Genomic DNA, 23,180 nt, shown 5'->3' with positions numbered 1-23,180 from the left:
GGGAGTTAAGTGAGTGCTCAAGATCTTACAGCTCCATTAGCAGATGGCAGTGAGCTAGATGTCTTAGTTCTAACACAGTGTCTGCATATGACACAGATGCTGAGTTAGCAGGACAGGATAGCTGTACATTTCACTAAATCAAAAGAACAGATAAACATGTTTCTAAAACCAATATAAATAGCAAGGTTAAACTACAGATATTTTGATGTGCTTGAGAGATGAGGTTCGGTATCTGGAAAAATCCCTATTGTAGAATGTCTTAAAACTCAAAAATGCCAAGAAATCAAAATATACTTGGAGAGATGAGGCTGTCATTTTCTTCTTATCTTTCTATTGGACAGAGGTTTCCAAGCCTGGATTCTGTGTGTTTCCAATGATTTGTGATATTTACCTGCAAATGTAATAATAAACAGAACAGTCCCTGTTTTAACACTGTGATAGCACATACTAACAACCTTTATGTTGTGGATTCCACAGATTCTATTAGAAATCATTGATAGATAGGATACATATTTTCATAATTTCCTGTCTCTTTAGCAGGGACTATGTTTTCTTTAAAACGATGTTTTCTTGGGGCGCCTGGGTGGCTCAGTTGGTTGAGCATCTGACTTCGGCTCAGGTCATGATCGCACAGTTCATGGATTCCAGCCCCACGTCGGGCTCTGTGCTGACAGCTAGCTCAGAGCCTGGAGCCTGTTTCACATTCTGTGTCTCCCTTTCTGTCTGACCCTCCCCTGCTTATGCTGTCTCTCTCTCTCAGAAATAAATAAAAAACATTAAAAAAATGTTTAAATAAAAAAAGAAAATTTCTTTTTGATGTGAAATGTGTGTTCAGACACTGGCATATTAACTAATATTAACTATTATTAGCAATATACTGTGTTTTTTTCAAAACCTCATGTTGGTGAATTGACCATTTTTTAAGACCAAAATTGAGACAGAATGAGCAGCTCAACAGCCCATCTCTGAGCACTGTATTATGGCTTGGACTATTATGCTGTTTTTTATTGTTCTTCGGCCAGTGTTTTTCAGAACATCTAAGGTAACACAATGTATGGTACACCTAAAGATAAGTCTCAGTGCAGGAGCTATATATATTCATTGGTTCTGCTCTTCTTTTCTGTGCATTTTGAATGTATGTTAGAACCCCCATATTAAATGTATGTTAGAAAAGGGACACATAACTTTCTGTCTGTTAGAAAAGGGACACATAACTTTCTGTCACCATACTACTTACTTTCTCCAAACCCCACACTGCTCTGTTAATTTCTACAATAAACATATACTTTCTTCTTGAGAAAGTTTTTTAAAGGACTGTAATTATTTCTCAGGATCTTTCCTCTATCATAAAACCATTGTAATATTTCTTGACGTTGTCATTTATGTACCTTTGCCCCTTACAACTAAGTAAGGTTGCATAACCAATGAGAAGTACTGCCTTTCTCCCTGCCCTGTTCCTCAGGACGCTGATTCAGAAATTCCTACACTTATTGTGAATGGGAAGCACTAAGGTGGTAAGTGTTGGGACTTGCTTGACCCATGATATGCTCTTTTAATCAATCCTTTAACTTCTCTTCCTGATATTTAAGCTTAATGAACTTGTCTTATTTCATCTAGGCCCTATAAATCTACCTCTCTAGCCTGCTCTCTGTCCAGCTCCTTCCTCTCCCCTTCTGTTTGATCTGTCCTCCACCACATTAATGCAGAGTGTGCACAAACAGGTACATACCTATGCCCAAATAAACACCCACCTGCACCCACATAAGTGCCACCTCTCCAATGTTCCCTCACCCCTGGGACCTAACTCAATCTCTTTCTTTGTTTTATTCCCATAGTTATAGCCTATATCACGCAAGTTAGTCTCTACTTATGTGTTGGTTACTATTGTTTTATGGTTCATATTTTATATTTATATAGTTTTATACACCTGACTCGCCTTCCTGGTTGTAAGCTCCTTGAGATCAGGAATCTTTGTTTTCTCATGGATCTCTCTTATAGCCCTTACCATATTGAGAAACATGTAGTAAGTGCTTCCTAAGTCTTAAAACTAGATCGTATGGGGCAGAAAAGTACCTCAGAAAGTATCTTATCTAGTGCCCTTTATAAAAGCACTAGATGAAGATGAAAACCATCTTCATTGTGACAGAACTGAAAAGTAGTGGACCCTGAACTAGAACCTGTGCCTATTACCAGGCCACCTTGACTCTGACTTATTTATGCTCAGGGAAATCATAGGACCATTTCCAGGAGGTGGTGGCAGTGGCTCCTGCCCACATGAATACTGGTGATGTTGACCTTAAACAGCCTGAAATTCTTTCTAGTATTTTTCCCCATTTTTAATCCTGCTCACTTAACTTTATAATATTTTCCCTGTTCAGGAGTTAGGGAATGAAATTAGGGCCCTCAGGAAAAAACCAAGAAGCTAGGGAATAAAATTGGAACCCTCAAGAAAAAATCAGTACTAAGATGCAATTTTATTAATTCATTTATCAACATTTATTCATTTTGACTAGGGAACAGTATAAAAGCAAACTTTAAAAAAATTTCACTGTTAATTTTTCATGAGAAATAAATAATTCTAAAAAGCTAACTAAGTCAAAAATGCCTATTTACTAGGGCATTCTATATCCAGATCTAAAAATTATACTTATCGGAAGTTTTTTCCTTTCACTTAAATTTTGTGGTTTTCATACATTAAAAAATCCAGTCTAAGGCACAGTTACATTGACTCTTCCTTGTTATGACTCATGGTTACTGGCAGATTAGCATGCATATTCTCTTTACTTTTGAATAATTAAGTCAGGGAGATCTTAGTGCTTTACTTTTGAGGAAAAGGAAGAACACTCACTTCATCTAATTGCCTGAAGACTAAAAATTGAATTATACTGAATCATAGAGAAGAAAAACAAAACAATTGACAAAAGTATTCATCTAATTAAATTTATAAATTAATAAAAAATTATGTTCATAATGCAACTTGACAAATACAACAATTCTTATTTAGAAAAATATAAGGTTTTGGTTTTAATTAATTACAGGGAGTGCAAAATTTGAAAAAGGTAGTGTAGATATGTGCACACATACATAGAACTCACAGGGGAGTTTCTCTGGGTCAGAAGAATTACTTCTGGGGTGCTTGGGTGACTCAGTCAGTTAAATGGCTGACTTTGGCTCAGGTCATGATCTCATGGTTCGGGAGTTCGAGCCCCACATTGGGGTCAGTGCTGACAGCTCAGAGCCTAGAGCCTGCTTCAGATTCTGTGTTTCTGTCTCTCTCTGTCCCTACCCTGCTCATGCTCTGTCTTTCTTTCAAAAGTAAATTTAAAAACATTTAAAAATTTTATAAAAAAGAAGAATTACTGGTATCTGGGGTGAAATGAAGCAGGCATTCACTTGACCACAGCTATTGTCCCACAACTGTCCCACATCAGAGCATTTATTTAGGGGAATAGGGCCTTTCTCTGAGCATCAGTTTCATCCATACACCAAGATTATGGAACTAGATGACCTCTGATGTCCCTTCTAGCTCTAAATTTCTTCTGGATTAACTATTTTTATATATCTTTATCAAATATTTAAACCTTTATCAATTTCACTCTAAAAAGCCACAGTAGCTCAATAAGTACTTACTGGTTGAATGATTAAATTTGACCCATGTTATGTGTGTTAATCAACTCAGCTAACAATATATAGGTTATTTCAGTTGTTTTCAGTCAAAAATATGTATCATATCTATGGCATCTTTGTGCGGAAAACTTTATGTAGCTAAATGAATAATAGGTAAAGCCTGCTTATACTAATGGGGAATTAGTGTTTGATCTTTTAACAGTGAAGTTTTCAGTGTAAGCATTTGAAGAAAGGCTTTGATATTGATTGTGCACTTCAAACTGAAGCATGTCTGAACTGAAACTGGTTCTTTCCAGCGCCACAGCCGTCTGTTCTTATTCATTTCCTCTTTCCTTACTCTTTGCTCTGGCGTGTAAATATTCCTGTACTGTTCTTCAGGGATCTGCAAACTAGAAAGGCAAAAAAAAACCCCCATATATCTTGCTTATAGCCTTGTCTAATCCTGTCTGTAAGGGTAAAGTAAAAAGATAAATGTTTTTATTTGATAGATTCTAAAATCTGAAGTTTAAAACACTGATCAAAAACAGCAGTAAGACTGTGGTGATGTTCCTTAAATGTAATGAAAGGATACAGTTTTGGTGCAGTTATTTTGAGGTTCTTAACTTGAGACCATAAAAGCTTTTATTTAAACCTATTTGTTAGTTACATGCTTTAAAGATTATTTTAGAAGCTATTTCATCATATTTTACCACCTTCTTTCAGCAAATTACATTAGTTTTGACTTTTCTTTGCTATAGATACCATCAGAATCTCCCATGATACAGGATCTTTTTGAAGATTCCTTATGGTCATAAGTGTCTGCCCATCTCAAATTGATTGGCACATGTTATATAAAAACTATTTGATTTTAATGGTCATTTTTTTAAAAAAGAAAATATCTTCTATTGTCAGCATAGATTGCATTTTATTAACTGTCATTTTTCTTTTTGCTCTCTTTATAAAATCCTCCCCACCAAACACAAGTACCAGTAAATCCTGAAAACCAAGGTTGACTAAGAATTTGATGGCAAATTAACACTTCCTATCATTATAAAAATGATAATAGCTTTGCTTTTTTGCCAGTCCCATTTTAGAACTAGCTTTATGACTTCTGAGTACTAGCTTTTCTATAAGCCCATTTAACTGGGGAAACCGAGAACCAGAAAAGTTAAGTGATGCACCCAGGCTCCTCTTGAAGCCACAGTAGTCCCAGGATGCAAATGCTGGTTAGCCCAGTGCGACCTCCACCCTGCCTGCCCCATTTGAAAGAGCACTGAAGCACCATTTACGTGTGTTTTTTGCAATCATTTGCCTTTCAGCACATTGTCCAGCATGTGCCAGTAAAAACTTAATTGTTCTTTAGAATGATTTGTGACATTTTTCCTTCTATCTTTTAACAGCATTAACTTTACAAGCTAGCTTTGAATTTTATTACATACTACCATTTTAGGGAGAAAGACTTTCTCTTTGAGAACCTGGATTCTTCCTCCAAGTAACCTCTCTTAATATCTCAGGAGGAGATAACAAATCAAGCATTAAGAATTGGAATTGACTCAGGCTCACGTATGACTTCATTTAAAACATCAGTATGTTAATTAATGTTTTCACCCAAAACTATTTTGTAATTATGTCCAAGGGTTGAGACTTGAAAATATTTGACATAATTCATTATTTGCCAACAATAGAAACTAGTAGAATAGGATGGAGCACTTCATAAACACTAGAGTATCAAAGTATCATAGTGCCCTATGTATATTTATTAATATTGGATTAATTCATTTATTAAATAAACATTTACTGAGTACCCGCTACTTTACTGTAAACTAGGTATATGTATACAGCAACAAAGAAGACAGTCCATGCCCTTGTGAAACTTAAGTCTGCTGGGATTGTCAAACAATAAACAACATGTTAATTAGGGATGTGGTAAATGGTGGGACAGAAATAAACAAGGTGGTATGATGAACAGTAAATGGGATGGCTAACTTTACATAGCATTGTTAAGAAAGACCTCCAAAATGGTTATGAAAGCGGATTTCTGAAGTTAAGCATAAACTAGGCATGCAGAGAACTAGGGAGTCAGCAAAGGTGGACTAGGGGACCTCAAGACACAAGGGTTGTGGTTTTCTCCCTGATAACTGAAAATACAAATATTGTCCCAACTACTCTCATAGGAATACTGTGCTGATATCAATAAATGTAAACACAGAATGACCTGGGGCGTCTGGGTGGCTTAGTTGGTTAAGCATTGGACTTTAGCTCATTCAAATCATGATCTCCAGGTTCGTGGGTTCAAGTTCCGCACTGGGCTCTGTGCTGGCAGCTCAGACACTGCATTCTGTGTCTTCTGTCTGTCTGTGTGTTGCTCTCTCTCTCTCTCTCTTTCTCTCTCTCTCTCTCTACCCCCCCCTTCCCCTCCTCTAGTGACTCTGTCTCCATCTCTCAAAATTAAACATTTAAAATATTTAAAAAGAGATAAACACAAAATGACTTAATCTGGGTTGGATATGTATAATAGGCAGTGAAGGAGAAATGGAGGTCTTTTTCTCTACTTGTAGAAAAAAAGAAAATTACTTGGGGTTACAAGAGAGTCGCACAAGAAAGCATTTAGACATTTGTATCTTGATTTCTGTAATCAAACGCTACATTATGTGATGCCAGTTGTCAGTGTAGGTGGTCACAGAAGGCAAAGATCTTGGCCTAGAGTTGGGATTTAGACTGGGCCTTGAGGAATAGGTGAATTTGGATTGGTCACCAGGAGGGAGAAGAGGCTGTTTCAAGGTGAGAAAGCACTCTACAAATAAGTATACCAAGGTTGCAACACACACACATACACACACACACACACACACAGTAATTATGCAAAGATAGAGATATTAACTAAGCTTATTGTAGTAATCATTTCGCAGTGTATGCATGAATCAGATCATCACGGTATATACAATTTTACATGCCAATTGTATCTCAGTAAAGCTGGGATGGAAATCATTTAAGGAAAAAAAAAAGAAACTAAAGTGGACTGACCTTGAATGAGTGCTCAAGATCATGAAGACTCAAGTTGGAGCCAGAGTGATCTTAGATCATAAACTGGTCTTATTCATAGAGGTCATTGGAAAGTCAGCAGATCAGTTTTAACCTGATGTTTTAGACAAGAGGGAATCATTATTGTTTCTGTAAGAAGAAAGTTGTAAAAAAGATTTGTGTAATACAGATACAGACTAATGGAAACAGGAGGGGAAATCCTGGAGAATGGAAGACTTCTTTTTTTCTTAATGTGCTATTATTTTTGAGAGAGAGAAGGAGAGAGAGAGAGAAGCAGAGTGAGAGGGAGACACAGAATCCGAAGCAGGTTCTAGGCTCTGACCTGTCAACACATAGCCGGACACAGGGCTCAAACTTATGAACCACAAGATCATGACCTGAGCCAAATTCGGACACTTAACTGACTGAGCCACCCAGGTGCCCCAAAAGGACCTTCTTTTTTTATCATGCCATTTCATTGTACCCAGTGTTGAAAATAAGGACTATGCTCTTGTCACAGAAAGGGAATGAGTTGGATATAAGACATTTAGGGGGAAATGAACATTGACATTTGATGACTAAAGAGTGATAAATCAATAGTCAAAATGCCTCCTCTCTTGGGCCCCACGGACTGGTTGAACAGTGTCAGTGATGGAACTGGGGAAGTTTGGCTGGAATATTAAGTGATTATTTCATCTTGGACATATTTCAGAAGACAACAAGGCACCCAAATTGTGATGTGAGCATACAAGTAGAAGTACAGCACTAGAGCTGGCCTGGAAAGTTGAATTAGGAAATGCAAACAGGTGATGAGAACTGAGGGCTTAGCTCTTGAGAATGAATGCTGATGATAGGAGTATATGTAATGGGGACACAGTACACACACACACAAATACACACACACACTCACACCACACCCTGAGTAGAAGGTACCAAAAGAGTGGTGGGATAAAAGACAAAACAAGAAAGAATTTCAAGCAGTGCTTTCTAAGGAAAGTTCTTAGGGAAATACCATTATTATTATCACCATAATGATACAACTAACCTTGTAATGTGATTGCTATGTGTCCTAAGGTCCTTCAGTATAAAAACACATTCATTTCTTTCCACAACCTTCAAAATAGTAAAAAAGCAAATGTGATTGAGTGCTTTTCTTTTCTTTCTTTCTTTCTTTTTTTTTATTTTTGAGAGGCGGGTGGGGCAGAGAAGAGGGAGAGAAAGAATCCTAAGGAGGCTCTATGCTCAGTACATAGCCCAAAGTGGGGCTTCATCTCAGGACAGTGAGATCATGACCTGAGATGAAATCAAGAGTTGGATGCTTAACTGACTGAGTCACCCAGGCACTCCAGTAAATGCTATTGTTATCCCCCTTTATAGATGAAGAGGCTTAGCACAGAGGGATTAAGCAATTTGTCCAAGAATACTCAATTTGAAGAAGTTGGAACTAATATTCAAATATAGGCATTGTGTTTTCAAAGCCTGCATCCTTAACCTCCCACGCCATATGGTTATAATATCCACGATTGTGTTTTAATTGCATCGTTTGACTTCCATCTTATGTAAGTTTCTTGAAAAAGGAGTTAATTAACAGTTTAAAAAGTGGAAACTAGGAAGTCAACAGATGGCTGGGTGGTGATTGGATAATCGCTTTCAGCAGAAAAGAACTTGGAATTCTGTAGAGTAAGGCAGAGAAAGGAAAGAATATACTTTTGGTCTGGTTTTTTTTCCCCCCTCCTCTCCTTCTATATACTGTTAGTTGTTGAAATGGGAAATCTTCCACTTTAAAGAGAGTTATGGTAATTTGTGTAAAAAAACAATACTGCTGTTTTCTAGTGCTTTCTATATACTATAAATATCCGTGTCCTCATTTGTATACTAGAGGAATGAGTTTATTTAAACTGATTGTCAGCCAAAACTTTACAGTACAACTCATTACTTCCTTAATTTTCATTACTAAATGAGAGATTGGAAATTAGTAGGGTTTTCAAAATAGCATCAACATTGGTGTTACTGGAGTATATTCAGTCTGAGAGCCCAAGTGTGTGCCTGGATTTCTCTGTGGGGAGGCTCAGGACTTAGAGCAGGAATTATGGACGGGAACTCTTCCCTCTGGAGATGCTACACAAGACCTCTTTGACAGTGAGTTTAAAGAACACTTTTCCATTGGCTGGGAAAGGACTTTGTTTCCATTTTTTCCCTACTTTTCAGGGTTTCCCCAGCCGTTCTCACATGTGCTCACGTTGTTTGAGCAAGAGACAAAAGGAAATAGTTAAGTTCCCATCCCACCATGCTCAGTCCTATACAGTATAGGAAGGAGGAGGGGCCAAGCACCTGCTTGCTGCCTCAGCTGTCAGAGAAAACGGTAGTAGGCCTTCCTTCAGTGAGACTGTGAATGGATGTCATCTCATACCCTTCCTAAGGCACAATGTGCTCAAGTGAACTGGCTGCTTAAAAACTTTCAATATTTTCCCATTTTAACAGAATAAAAGTCTTAGACTTACATTTATGACTCTCCATGATTTGGGCCCATGTTGTATATGCCTGACCTTGTTTACCAATATTCCCTCTTTTTTGGTTAGGCAGGCTGACCTATTCCATTTCTGCTACAGGTCCCCACTTGCCTGTGTCTGTGCTTATTACACTGACGGCCCCCAGAAATGCTGCCCACCTCAATCTCTAGTATTACTAGCCCCGTTACACGCTGGTACAGCCCTCATCTAAATGCTGTCTTCACCATATACACTTACAGAGCGCATCTGAACTTCCAGATGATTTTATCTCCAGTTCTCATTTTATCTGTGTTCTAGATATTTATGTGCATATATCATCTTCCTTATAAATTCTGGGCATAACTTTTACCTAATTTAACTTTGTGTCTTCCATTTCACCTACACTTAACATCAGAGGAAGTTTTAAGACCGCAAATAACTGAGAGGACATATAGGGTTATTGTAATAATATGTCTTTTTAAAACTTCTCCTTTCTGTGTGCTCTACCAAATCAGTGAAGATGGAACAGGACCAGATCTCCCGACTTTCAGTCCAGGACTTACCCTCCAGTAACAGTGATTCTTCTTCTGGTTTGCATGTTGGAATCACCTGACATCACCTGTGGTGCTTTAAAAAAAATTGTGATCCAGGAGCCTCAAACCATAGAATTTAGAATCTTGGGAGTGTGACCCAGACATCAGTATTATTCAGGTCTCCCAACAGGATTCTAATGTGCAACCAAGATTAGTAATAAATGTCCCACAGCACAGTGATTCCTGGACCATTCTCTTATTTAAATTTTTTTTTAATGTTTATTTATTTTTGAGAGAGAGAAAGAGACAGAGCACGAGTCAGGGAGGGGAAGATAGGAAGGAAAACACAGAATCTGAAGCAGGCTCCAGGCTCTGAGCTGCCAGCACAGTGCCCAATGCAGAGCTCAAACGCCCAAACCATGAAATCATGACCTGAGCCAAAGTCGGCTTCTTAACCGGCTCAACCACCCAGGTGCCCCTGGACCATTCTTACTTTACTAGATAATTCTATTAATTTGAGAAACTTCTTTTTTCATATAAAGAAAATTTTAAAGTAGAACAGTGCTAATGTGACATGATAGTAGAACACTTTTTTTTTTTTTTGCTTACAATAGTAGCTTATGTAACTATTTAACTTTGCAGGTATTTCGAAAGAAGGCAGTGGAACTTGGGGTAAAATTGCTACCTGCGTTTCATACTCCCTCTGGAATACCTTGGGCATTGCTGAATATAAAAAGGTAAAATTCTTCATTTTAACAACATATTTTAAGTTGGAATATTCAATATTGAAATTTAACTGGATGGATAATTTCTTGTATGATGTCAGTGACTGATACCACTGGGAGTCTTGGCATCTGTCATTGTGTTGGAAGCTGGTAGTTTTCCAGGTTTCTTGGCCTTAGATGGGTCCCTTTCATGGGATGGTGTGACCCCAACAGAGTCATCAAAGCCAAACATGATTTGAGGTTTTCACTATTTCCTGGTGATACTGAATATAGTCTCCCTTTGGAAACCAAGAACATCCCATTATCTTTTTTTTTAATTTTTAATGTTTATATATATTTTTAAGAGAGAGAGAGACATAGAGCATGAGTGAGAGAAGGGCAGAAAGAGACACACACACACAGAACCGAAAGCAGGCCGCAGACTCTGAGCTGTCAGCACAGAACCCCACAAGAGGCTTGAACTCACAAAGTACGAGATCATGACCTGAGCCAAAGCTAGACGCTTAACCGACTGAGACACCCAGGTGCCCCAGAACATCTCATGATCTTTAAAATCATCGTCAAAGCATTTCCCTTCCAAATAATCCAAGTCCTAAGAGCGCTTACTTCAGTTAGGCTGCCTGCAGAGATACAGCAGAGCCAGAACCTTGCACTATGTAGAACTCTTGTGTACGAAGCTGGTGTGACAGATGGGGAGCACTGGGCTGGTCTGCCCACAGCTGTAAGGGGGGAAGGGAACTGCTCCAGGGACCCAGGTCAGCCCAGCCTTCTCATCCCATTTGGGTGGAGAATCCTGTTATGCCAAGTCCATGGGAATTTGGCTCCAAGAAAACCTGAGCTAAACAGACTTTCTGGTATTTTCCCAGGGAGTAGTTTGAATTTTCATGATAGTTGAATAGTTTGTCAATAAACAGGTTTATCTTAAGCTCCCTTATTAACCTCTTATTCCCCGTAAGTAATTAGTCACATATGCCTCATTGTGGTGGTGGTGCTGCTACTGCTGCTGCTGCTGCTGATAGCTATTTTATTATTATAAAATATCAAGCTTTGTTCCAGGCTCTCTGCATGTATTACCACATTCAATCCCACAATGACCCAAAAAGGTCAATACTGTTCTTATCTCCATTTTAGTAGTGGGAACTATAAGGAACTTGCATCACAGAGAAATTAAGTAATTTGCCTAACAGCCTATTGTGTGTAAATGGCAGAGATAGAATATGTACTGAGACATTTATACACACATCAATACATGTTAAACAATTTTCTTGTTTTTAGAAATGCCAAGAGGATGTACGGGGTGATTTGGCAGGATTAATGCACATTTATTCTTAATTACTTATTTTAGAGACTTTCTTTCCTAAAATTAATCTTAAATAATCAGTGAAATTAATTAGATGGTTAATAAATCAATTGTCATGCTTTGTTTTCGTTTGCATGTTATATTATTGATACCTTGACATCACACTGTACCTGTTTATAACTGTGTGTGTGTATGTGTGTGTGTGTGTGTTTGGAGGTTCGTGAGTTTTTTATTTGGCTCATGTAGATCACCCATAAGAGCCATATCTCTGGACTTTGTATTTATAGATAATATTCTGACCTAGAAACAACTCTGCTACCTGAAATAAGACCTGGTTATGAAAACACTTTGCACATTTAACACTTTTTTTTTCCTACTTACCCTCTGAGAAAAAATGATATGAACATAATAATACGATGAGTTAAGTGGTTACCAGGAGACCTGGTTCTAGGTATTTTACAGCTACTCTGAGTATCTTTAAAGCAATCATTTCAGCTCTCCAGGATTATTTGTAAACTGGAAGTTAGGCCACTTCAGTAGTTGTTTCATGTACCTTTTCAGATTTAAAAGCCATTTGGAAATTGTGATGAAGTATGGCCCTCCTCATAAAATGCACATTCCTGACTACACATATTTTTACAGTTTCCAAAAGCTAACAGTAGTGTCGGAGCCCACTTAGAACCTAAGAACCCCAAGTTTAAAATACTGGAGTGAATGATCACTCTAACCTTCTACTCTGAAATTTCTGTGGAACTAATTCGCATTACTTCCTGGAAGGTAATTAGATAAGGCCTTGCTAAAACTAGCAGAGAGAGGTGTGCGCCTCCATCATTGCTGAAGTCAATGATTGTAAGGTGCTCTTATCATTCAGTTAGTTCTAGCCTCTCTCAAAATAAGCATAAGAAATTAGATTATTTTCAAGCATATTTAATTTTACTTAGTGTTTGCTTCCAACAGCCAAGAGGATTTTTTCTTAGTTAAAAGTATCTTTAGTGTACAGTGGAGATAGTTTTCAGTACATAAAGGAATACTTTTGAAAACTTAAATACTGAATCCTCTATTAGCTTTTGTATCTATATCTCTTGAAATTTCTTTAAATGGGGTATAAAGTTTTTTTTATAAAAGCTTATTTTGAATGTATAGTATTTTACTTTGAATTTTTTAATTTCAGAGGTTACAGGAAAATTATATATGTTAAAAACTAATGTGTCATATTATGTATTCTCTAATGCTTTCCTGTCAAACTAGAGGAAATTAGGTGACCATTGGACAGCTGGTGGGAACACTTTGAATTTCTTCCAGGGCAATTCATATAAAATTTTTTATTATATCTTTTTTTCCATTCTCAATCCCATTTACTAAATAGCACTGACTTGTCCAGATTCACAAAATAAGCTATGGCAGAATTAATAGTGATATCAATCCACTGAAATTCCTCATATCCCTTTGCATAATCAAGTATACTCATCGAATTCATTCTCCTTCCAGCTGTGAGGCTTATTTATCATCTTAAAGAATATCCTCTAGGAAAAGAAGCCAGAGTTTCATATTTATCTGTAATAACTGCATTTCAGGATGTGTTGTTCATGTCAACCTGGGCATATATGCTGTTTCCTCTGAGCATCTGTATTTTTACAGTATAGGCCAGAGGACAGCTGGAATGGAGCTTCTTTTCTAGTTTTTTGACAACTGTCACCAGTAAAAGTTTCAAACGAGAGGGGAAAAATATGTCTGGCAAAAACATATTTTCTTAATTATCTTCTCAGGATAAGGGAGTGTCTATGGAATGATGCCCACAAGAAAAAAAGTGCTTGAGGATGCTTTCTAGAATAGAATAGCTACATACTCACTGTTGACTGGCTTTGAAAATTTTGGCAACAATTATGTGAGAGGTATAGAATATGTTGCCTGTATTATCATAGTTCCTCTCCTTCTCAATTTTAAAAATATGAATGCTGCTTTTTGCCAAAACCCAAATGTTAACAAAAAAGGTGACCTTATTGGTATTATCTATTCACATCCCTCTAGTATTCAGATTATTGCCTGAAGATAATTGGTTTCTTAAAACATTTATTTTAGGCCCTGCTGTGATGAAGTTTCTATGCTGGGTCCTGGGAAGATTTTCTCTTTCTCTTCACTTTATTTAAAAAGATAACCAACATGATCTTTCCCTCAGGGTATTCACGTCCTGGTTGGTAAAGCAGAATACATATTTTATATGTTACTGTATTATACACTCGCTCATGTAATTGAAGAATGTAAGCTAGTCTGTGCCAAGGAGAGATAATAAAGACTCACTGAGTTGATTTTAAAGCAAGCAGTAGTTTGAATTGAGGAGGTTTATGTATTTGGAACCAAGACACCAATAAGCCAAATTGGATTTCAGCATTTGTGCAAACTGAGAATAGCAGAGAATCTAAATAATTTACTCATATTCCACATTAGGAATTCTGTCCCAAAATCTGTTCAGAAAAAATATATATGTAATTATCTCTTTTGCTACAGATATAATAATTCTTAATTTAAGAGCTGCTATATTATATTGTAAATTAATCAGAATTGTGATTTAATGGCACATGGTAATTTGAACAGATACTTAGGTGTCATGCACAGGACCTGATTTGACTAACATACTAGCTTCACCAATACAATAGTAGAATGAAGATGTGTGTATTATATAACACCTCTGCTAAAAGGAAAGCATGGCCTTTTTAGTAGATTAGATTTTTGGTAGAACTCAATTTCTCTAATGTGAAAATGTCAAAATTTGATGTCTGATCTTATTATTGCTGTGAACAGGAGGCCCTCTGCATTCTTTTCCTCCACCCTACAGAAGAAAAATCACCTCTGTGGTTTGTAAAATCAAGCATTTCACTATTTCTATATTTCTAGGTGTAATTCAAGCTTAGGTAAACTTATTAGATTTGGGGTTTTCTCCAGTGTGTTCTTAATTTAAAATAATATAGTTAATGTTCCCATTACTCATTTCTATCACAGGGCATACAGTCTGGGCATTCCTAATAATTATTCTGTCTTTCTTGATAAATGAGTTAGTTTTAGCTATATACTATTTTATCACTTGTTTCTCTTTGTGGATTTTTCTAAACTGACACTTGCCTGGTGGTTATATTAGGTTAGTGGAACTGTCTATAGCATGTGCTTTTGTGGTGCACATCAAGGGATGTGCTGGGAAGTGACTGATCTCCATTCTAGCTCTCATTAGTCAGCAAGGTGAGGAATGAGCACAGCTCCTTCACCTGTTCGTATTTCCTGCTTTGTAAAGCCTTATTTACTGACTGCTCTAATTATGCAACACAAATGCATACTGTATCATTAGTTACATTGCAATTTGTATTATTATTATAATTAAATTGCAAATTGCTTTACTTTAACTGAAATGGGGCCTTAATTAAGAATACTATATAGCTTAATGTTTTCTAAAAGTGAAAGATTATCCTGTGTGAAGCATGTACCATAGTAACAAAAGGCAGTAGCCCCCTTATTGGGTTTTATTTTGGGGTGTAAGATGCAATTAATTATAGTTGGTTTCAATAGACACAAACCATGAAAAACAGTCTAATCAAGCTAAATATTTTAAAAAATATTTCCATGTATCTCCCTCTGTTTTGACAGTTGAAAGTAAATGTTCACATCATTAAATTTGTTACATTTTAAGATGAAGCAAATATAAAGTCATACTTTTAAGTCACAAAAATAACATTTTAAAAATCAAGACATTTTTTGAACATGAACAGATCAAACTTATTTAATGATTTGCTAATATTCTGATGCAAAATGCTAAAAAAGGTTCAGTAGCAGTAATACAGCCTGCGTGTAAAATCAGAGTTGGTCCTACCTTTGTCTTTTTTTAATATGTTTTAATGGATCTGCTAAGAATTCAAAGTTCAAGCAACCCTAGAAAAGAGGAAGTTCCACTTTTTCCAAGCATCTTAAGCTAACCTACTCTGTGTTTATTTTTTCTGATTGAATGTTTTACTAAATTGGGTTTCACTCTTTTATCTATCTTCATTTTTTTTGGCCACTTATACTTTTCTAGAAATAATAATAACCATATTTTAAGGTTTTGATACTGACAGTCACACAGTTATTAATATTAGACGTTAGAATATTAGTAGCATAGTTAATGCTGCTGTTCACGAACATTGTCAATATAGCTATTGGCCTTGGATAAGCCACTAAACTGAGTTGTCTTCTCATAAATTAAACTACAATAATAGCAATAATTGTACGTATCCTAATGACCTCATAAACCTTTGTGGAAATCTAATGGATTCATTGTAAAAGGAGATAATCATTTCAAAGTGGTATGAAATAAATGTAAATTGAAATTATTACTAATTTTTGGTTTTCTCAGTTTTCATTATAAAATTATGTGGTGTGCATAGTATTTTATATTATATAAAATAGTACATAGCTAAAACTAATTTGGTTTTGATACTTCTTTTATGGCAGTTTTTAAGTTTTTAAGCCACTCAGTGCTTCTAACCCATTCTCCCGTCTCATTGTCCATGTCAAGAAGAACCAGCTGGAAATGTAGACAGACTGTCTCCATGTAGTACATGGAGGATTGTGGTGACTCCATAGTCAAACATTGTTATTTTTTAGAATATTTTGGAATCAGCCTATAGGGTCCAATCTCAGTTTCCTCTATAAAATTATATTTACTGGTGAATTTTCACCTCTAGGAATAAGAACTCCTCCATCCATAAGATTTAAGAAGTATGTGAGGCAATAAAATGCAATGATCTTCCCCCAAGTCCCACATATTAGCTAGTTTTTAATTACTATGGCATAAACGTGGTCTATAAGAAGGTATGTGCATTCTTGCTATAAACATCTACATAGCCCTCTTTCCTAGTTCTTAGGCTGTCTCACTTCTATTGAGGGTCTGACTTCTGTGGTTACTTTCTATCAGTGACCCTCAACCTTTCCAGTGTGTTAGAATAACTAAGGCATTTAAAAATGTAGATTTTGTTGCTGCCTTCCTGTCCCCAGCTCTGTTTTATTTGGCTTAGAATACAGTCTTGGCATTTTTCAAACCTCCTCAGCCATTCCAATATTCAGCTGGGGTTGAGAATCACTGCATTAAGTCTAGGGTTTATATGCTGAGGATAGCTTCATTTCTCTTCTCAGTTATCTTTGAAAACAGTTCCCTGCCTATTGATGGTCAATTTAACTTTTGAAATAAAGAAATATTAGAAACTTGGTGTGAAAATACCTAGCTTTGATAGAACAGTAGTTCTCAAATTTTAGAATATATAAAGAATTGCCTTAACAACAAATATTGCTGGCTGTACCCACAGAGTTTCTGACCAGACAGGTTTTTGGTAAGTCTCAATAATTTGCATTTCTACCCAGACCCCAGCTGACACAGAAGCTGGTGCTGCCAGTGTTGCTGGTGCTCCAGGACCAAACTTTGAGAACCATTGTAATATAAGAAATGAGCCATAAGAGCTAGTTAGATTCTTAAATCTCAGAGCTACTCAGTGAAGCCCCCAACTCCAAACATCCTTGAGGGGTGAAGAGTGGCAGGGGAGGGCGGGGTTCTGTTCCTATGACTAATTTACTTTTGTTAATAATTACCCAATATTTTCAGTGAATTCTAAGCCATTTATTGCCTCTTCTAGAAAGCACTGATTCCAGACATTAATCACCAAAAAGAAGTTTACATGTTTTTTCCTTCCACTATTATTATTTTTTTAATCCAGTAAGACTAGAAAGCAAATGTTGGTCCATTTTACCAGAGAGGGAAGAAAAAAAGGCATTTTTTTTTAAAGGCATTTTCAATGAAGGGCTTTGGGGTAACATAGAAAGGAGAGCCATTTGTGTAAAAGCCATTCCTGTGGCTCAGGCAAAGCAACTTTATTTTAAGCAGCTAGCGACCTGGTCCTATACCTGAGGGCATTCCAGAGCCCAAGAAGATGTGATCATCCTCCCATCAAAAGAGGAGGGAACCTCGGCTTCTTCTGGATCATTTAATTGTCTTACCAAGCTTCAGATCACTATATCTGTGCTAAGCACTCCATAGCTTGACTAAAGACATTTATTTATTGCAAGTGGACAACAAGGATAGCAACACTTAATTTAAAGGTATTTTGTGTATATCCTGCTTTATTGGGACCTAAGGAACAAGAAATTCTGAATAAAGGATGCTTTGCTATTTCTTAGTCATGCATTGTGAGGCGGTAAGAATTTGAAGAACCTAGTGGTACCTGAACTGTTTGATTTCTTCCCACTCCTCTGGCCATAATTGAAGTTAATACCCAAGTAAATGAGGTTTTCAGTGTCTTTTATTCCCTAGAGAAAGGACCAGACCATATCTGTCTTTGAACGCAGCCTCTAACAGTCCTCATTACTTCTCTACACCCCCCTACCCTCTTGCTTCATGAATTCCCATCTGCCACAGACCACTTCTGCTCACTTCCAGTAGTGCATTGGCAGAAAGTTGACATGTGAATGGAGTAAACTGGCTGATGTTTTATTCAACCATGGATTAGATGCTGAAAAAATGTGGGTTTTTTTCCCTGTATTTCCTGAAGTACCCACACTTAAAGCTAAATTACAGCATATGAGTAATTAAAGTGCAGAAATTTATCAAGGGTGATGTGTAGGCAGTTGAGAGACAATCTACCCCAAGAGGGCTGCTTAAATCCCTTAAAAAATGACTTGTGGTATGTGGGAAGGCTGGTAAGAGGCCTTCCTCACTATTCAGTTTCTGGCAGATAGACCCTTGGTACAAAATGCATGGAACTGGATTGTTAAATATGACCACTACTTTCCCCCACAGCATCCCCACTGTTGAAGCAGTTAACTCCCCAGGACAATTTTAAGGACAATTATAGTTATTTGAATGCAACAAACTCAAAGTGGCTTTCGTCTCAAGTTTTTCAAATGAGCAGAACTAGTATTTTACGGATTCAGCTTTGTTCACTGTATTCACACAATTGGTGGCAAATCGGACTTGGCAATTGGAAATGTATTCTGTATACAGGACTTAAATTAGGAACAAGTCAGAACACATAATTCATACAATGCCTTTACAGGTCAGCAGTGGAATACTCTTTTCAAGGAGCCTGCTATCCCAGGCTTTTAATGAAGCAGCAATCAATTTTCCTGTGATTAATCTCAAGACCGGGCTCATGTTTTTAGTTTGGGGCAAACCTTTCAAATATCTAATTAATAACGTTTAACTTAAAAGTTTATGGAATCGTTTGATTAGATGTTTGGAAATCAGCCTAGATATCAAAGCAATTTCTCAGCCTTTATTATTGTTAATCATTGTAAATATTCAACTAACTACATTGAATCTTTGGGAATTGCAAGGTCAATATAAAATATTTATACTACAGCCAATAATTTTTAAAAGCCTTACAATCTCAGTGGGTACATTAACTACTCCATGTTTTCTGTTCATGCAGTAGTAGTTGTAGTTGATCTATTCTAAAAAATGGGATGAACAGTAATTGACTGCAGTCTTTTATTAACTAGAAAAAGAAAAGTGATGGAGCAATAATAAGAATTAATTGTAATTTACTAATCTGGAAATTAATGTGCAGCTGGACATGAGTACAGGCAATGCAATTTGGTGATTTAGCAATCATGACAAATTATCTTCATCTGTAAGGTAGAGCATTGCTAGCCTTTCATTATTTGATTTTTAGTAACAGACCTAGTTTTAGGAAGACTTTATATGAATGCTCATGTTGCCCTTTTTTCCTGGAAATGTCAATTGGAGCTTAGCATTATTAATTAGGTCTCACTTTCCCTCTTTGTCATGTCATGCTATAGTCTTTATGGAACATTTGTACAAAACAGTGATTACTGGTAATTGACCTGCATATGTTGAATAATCTTAAGATGCTACTGAGGGTTTAATGTACCTTGTAAATTGAGAGGCTTCCAATTAAGTTGAGTTCTTAAGATAATCACTTTCAAAACTAATCAAGTAATAGGACATTAGTAAAGCTCTTATTGACTTAATTGTGACAAATTAATAAACAGACCCAGTGCAATTACTATAATGGTTCTATCAGTGAGCAGTTTTCTAAAACTTAAGCGTAAATCTATTCTACCCCCTGGAAGTACAGTAAAGTTACATAAACCATTTTAAGGTGGATATCATTTCTAATAGCTGTTTGTGAGTACAGTGTACAAATACCTTAGATTTGTTGTGTTACTTTCTTTTTAAATATGACTGCATTTATTGCAGAGGTCAGTGAATCTACTTGCTAAACCCTTAATGCATATGATTTTATAAGATATATTCTATATGCCTTCAACAAAATGATTACACGTCCTTGGGTTCTCTCATCTCTATTTTTCTGTGCCTGTGCCCTTGCGGTTGGTACCCTCTCTCCTTGGAGAGCCATAGAATGTCCTGTCCTGATCTTAGTCCCCAAGAGCTGCCAGCATAGTGCCTTTTTATAACTAGTTGGCACTCCGCAAATGGACTTTGGGAAATAAATGAATTGTGAATTACAGATTTGCCATAATTTTTTAATATCTGACAGTGCCAGTTTCTACAACTTTGCTGATTGTGTTTAAGAAAATGACATCAGAAAGAATAGGAATAGAAGTCCTGCTTCCACTACTTTTAAGACTAGTACGACAAATATAAATACTCCAAGCGCACCAAAACTATGTGTTTAAGATGCTGCATTTTACTGAATATGACTCTATTAAAAAATAATGTGATCACATATCTTCTTCCTCCAAGCTTTGATTTTCTCATTTTTTAAAGTGGAATTAATAAATCATATCAGTTTTCCTGGGTTAATGTTTATGACAGAACGCAGAAATTCAAGAAGTCAGGCATCTTGTAGCTCCTAAAGTATGGATCACTGTGGAATTTCAGGATCCTGAAATCAACATGGTAGCCATCCATACAGCCCATCCATACTACCCGTGTTTAAATTAAACCTTCGCACAGAAGAATGGACTTTCCATGTATATACACATCTTTAATTCTAACGTTCCTCTCATGTGTTCAGTTTGTAATTCATGGTCTTACTCAAACAAGGGAAGCATTGTAGAGACTTCTTCATAGTTCTTGTCATTGTGTAGATCAACAAAGGGAAGTCAAGTACACAATTTAACTACACGGCTGAAGGATTATTTTTAAATTACTGGAATAACCTAAAATAAGGACTGCATAAGGACTAAAATTATGGTGATTTCATTCATTGTGAGGCATTAAAATAGTGTTTGCTGAACTTAATAGGAAAAAAATTCATGTTACCATCATATAAATGCAGCACTTTTAGCCATGCGTTTACATGCAATTACTGTAGCTAATCGCATGATGGAATTTGCAGCCCACTATTATATTAGGGCCATAATATAATGGTTTTTAAGCTTTTTTGCCCTCTTATCAGTGAAACATTTTAAGCACTCACCCCAGAACATATACTCTTTTTTGTAAACTGTGTATATGTGTACCAATGTATTAATATGTCCTATACATTTACAAACACTCAAAAAGTAAAATTGTAAAGGATAAGAAATAGATGAGGAAATAAAGTGTTTTATTAAGAATAAATGAATGTTGGGGTGCTGGGTGGCTCAGTCGATTAAGCATCTGACTCTTGATGCTTCAGCTCAGGTCATGATCTCACAGATTCATGAGTTTGAGCCTCACCATACCACCGCTGTTAGGCTGTATACTGACAGCTTGAGGCCTGCTTGGAATTCTCTGTCTCCCTCTCTCTATCCCTCCCCTGCTCACACTCACTGGCACACTCACATGTGCATACCCAGCCTCAAATATAAATAAACACTTTTTTTAAAAAAAGAGTACATGAGTAAATTTAGTCAGAGCAGTGTGATTTTTTTTTTTCATTTCAGTTTAAGCTTATGATACAATGAGTGTTTCAAAGGTCTCGTTCTGTTTTCCTTATTTCAAAATTTGGTTTTAACTCTATCCAGATGGAAAAGGTAACAAAGTTATATTGATGAAAGAAGTGTGGCACTGGCTGACTTTCCTAAAACATGATGCTTGCATTAAGTCCCATCCTTCAGTTATGCAAAGAATATTCTTGTAATTCTGCCAGAAAAAGTCAGTCTTTCCTGACATCATCCTTTGTTCTTGCAAAGTAAAAGAAACAAAAACCTCTGGAACTTTTAGAAGATTTTAAAGCAGGATAGAAACTTCCATTATCAAGTTTGATACAAATATGAGTTGTGAGTTGAGCCACTTTCATAAATATTTTCAGAAACATCCAGTTTCAAAATGATCTTCCCTTAGAGTTCTTTTCAAATTCTGAGTAGATCCATATTGAGTTGTTACTTTTATTTTCAGGTTGTAAAATAAGCATGTTGTTTTCTTTCTATTTCTTCTTCTTTTTCTTGTTGTCCTCCTCTTCCTCCTCTTCTTCCTCCTTGGCTGCTTTAAATCATCTCATAGGTAGCATACTACCGACAACCACTTGTCCCAGTAAACATCAGCAAATAAGGACAATTTTCTTTTTCTGAAATGTCAACTCTTGATTAAGTTCTTTGCCTCAAGATAATCAGAACATCTCTGTTGCAAAATATTTTCATGGTCACTCCCATCTCTTTACGAAGTACTGTAATATCATAATTACTCTTCTGTGTAAGGTCTTGGATTTTAAAATAAACTGCATCAGTGACATTCGATAGCTCATAAACCATAATACGTCAAAAGTCACTGACTGCTGTAAAACAAGTGAGGGACCCTGCTGACCTCTTCCCACTGTGTCGTCCCTGCAGAATCATCACAGGGCTATCTTGTATGGAGCCTTTTTCAATAAGCACCAAGGGAAGGGAGCAATGGATATCTGAATATTTAATTTGATAAAGCTTTCTTTTTCCTTTCAGATAAAAAATTTAGAAATAGCAGCTTTGATAGTTTGTTCCTGCACACTAATTAAGAGTCTTGCATTCTACTTCAAAGGCTGCTGCCATAAACAATAAATATCTAAATGTCATTTACCTTTGTCAAGCCCAGACCAATGTCTTATCATTTGGCAGTTTATAATGGGCATATTGTCTCATTATATTAAGTGGACTTTGATCCTGTTTTGATTACTCTTGAGAATATTTTTTAAATTGGTTTCAAGGTACATTCTAAATTACTTTTAACCAGCTCTAAATATTATAAGACTAAATAATCTTGTGGCACATTCTCCTTTATTTGTATTAATTTTTTCCACTATAAAGTGGGTCAGCTGTGGAAGTGTGCCTGAAAAGATTGTTAATTAGATCAAGAACTTTTCTAAGGTGAGTTATTGGTTTTAATATGAAATAGGTCAGAAAACGCTTGAAGACATTAATATTTAATATTGATTGAGTAAGCAGTAAAATGGCTGAGGGTATCAGTCTGTACTGGAAGAGTCATATTTTAAAATGGATGACATATTTGGTGTTAATATCCAAAATTTGTGCTAGATTCAAAAGATTTCAAATTACAGAATTTGCTAATTTGAGTTTCTGAGACCCATGACCAAGAGAGTAATGATATCATGTT

The 23,180-nt window shown here is 36.4% G+C and overlaps 1 protein-coding gene and 1 long non-coding RNA gene across 2 annotated transcripts in view; one reads left to right on the top strand and one right to left on the bottom strand.

Annotated features, from left to right (window-relative positions):
• The window catches only part of LOC144233252 (uncharacterized), a 37,320-nt gene extending 27,590 nt beyond the window's left edge, over window positions 1-9,730 (bottom strand). Inside the window, exon 1 of the long non-coding RNA XR_013335628.1 lies at window positions 9,680-9,730. This is a non-coding gene — a long non-coding RNA (uncharacterized LOC144233252). The remainder of the gene's footprint in view (window positions 1-9,679) is intronic.
• Window positions 1-23,180, top strand: part of MAN1A1 (mannosidase alpha class 1A member 1) — a 162,618-nt gene that overhangs the window by 85,843 nt on the left and 53,595 nt on the right. Inside the window, exon 5 of the mRNA XM_077766081.1 lies at window positions 10,292-10,386. Coding sequence (XP_077622207.1) covers window positions 10,292-10,386 — 95 coding nt within the window. The remainder of the gene's footprint in view (window positions 1-10,291; window positions 10,387-23,180) is intronic.

The sequence above is a fragment of the Crocuta crocuta genome, unplaced genomic scaffold (genome assembly GCF_008692635.1).
Source record: "Crocuta crocuta isolate KB4526 unplaced genomic scaffold, BGI_CrCroc_1.0 scaffold413, whole genome shotgun sequence".
Taxonomy (NCBI): Eukaryota; Metazoa; Chordata; class Mammalia; order Carnivora; family Hyaenidae; genus Crocuta; species Crocuta crocuta.
Note: the sequence above shows the minus strand (reverse complement) of the source record. Positions and strands in the feature narration are given on the sequence as shown.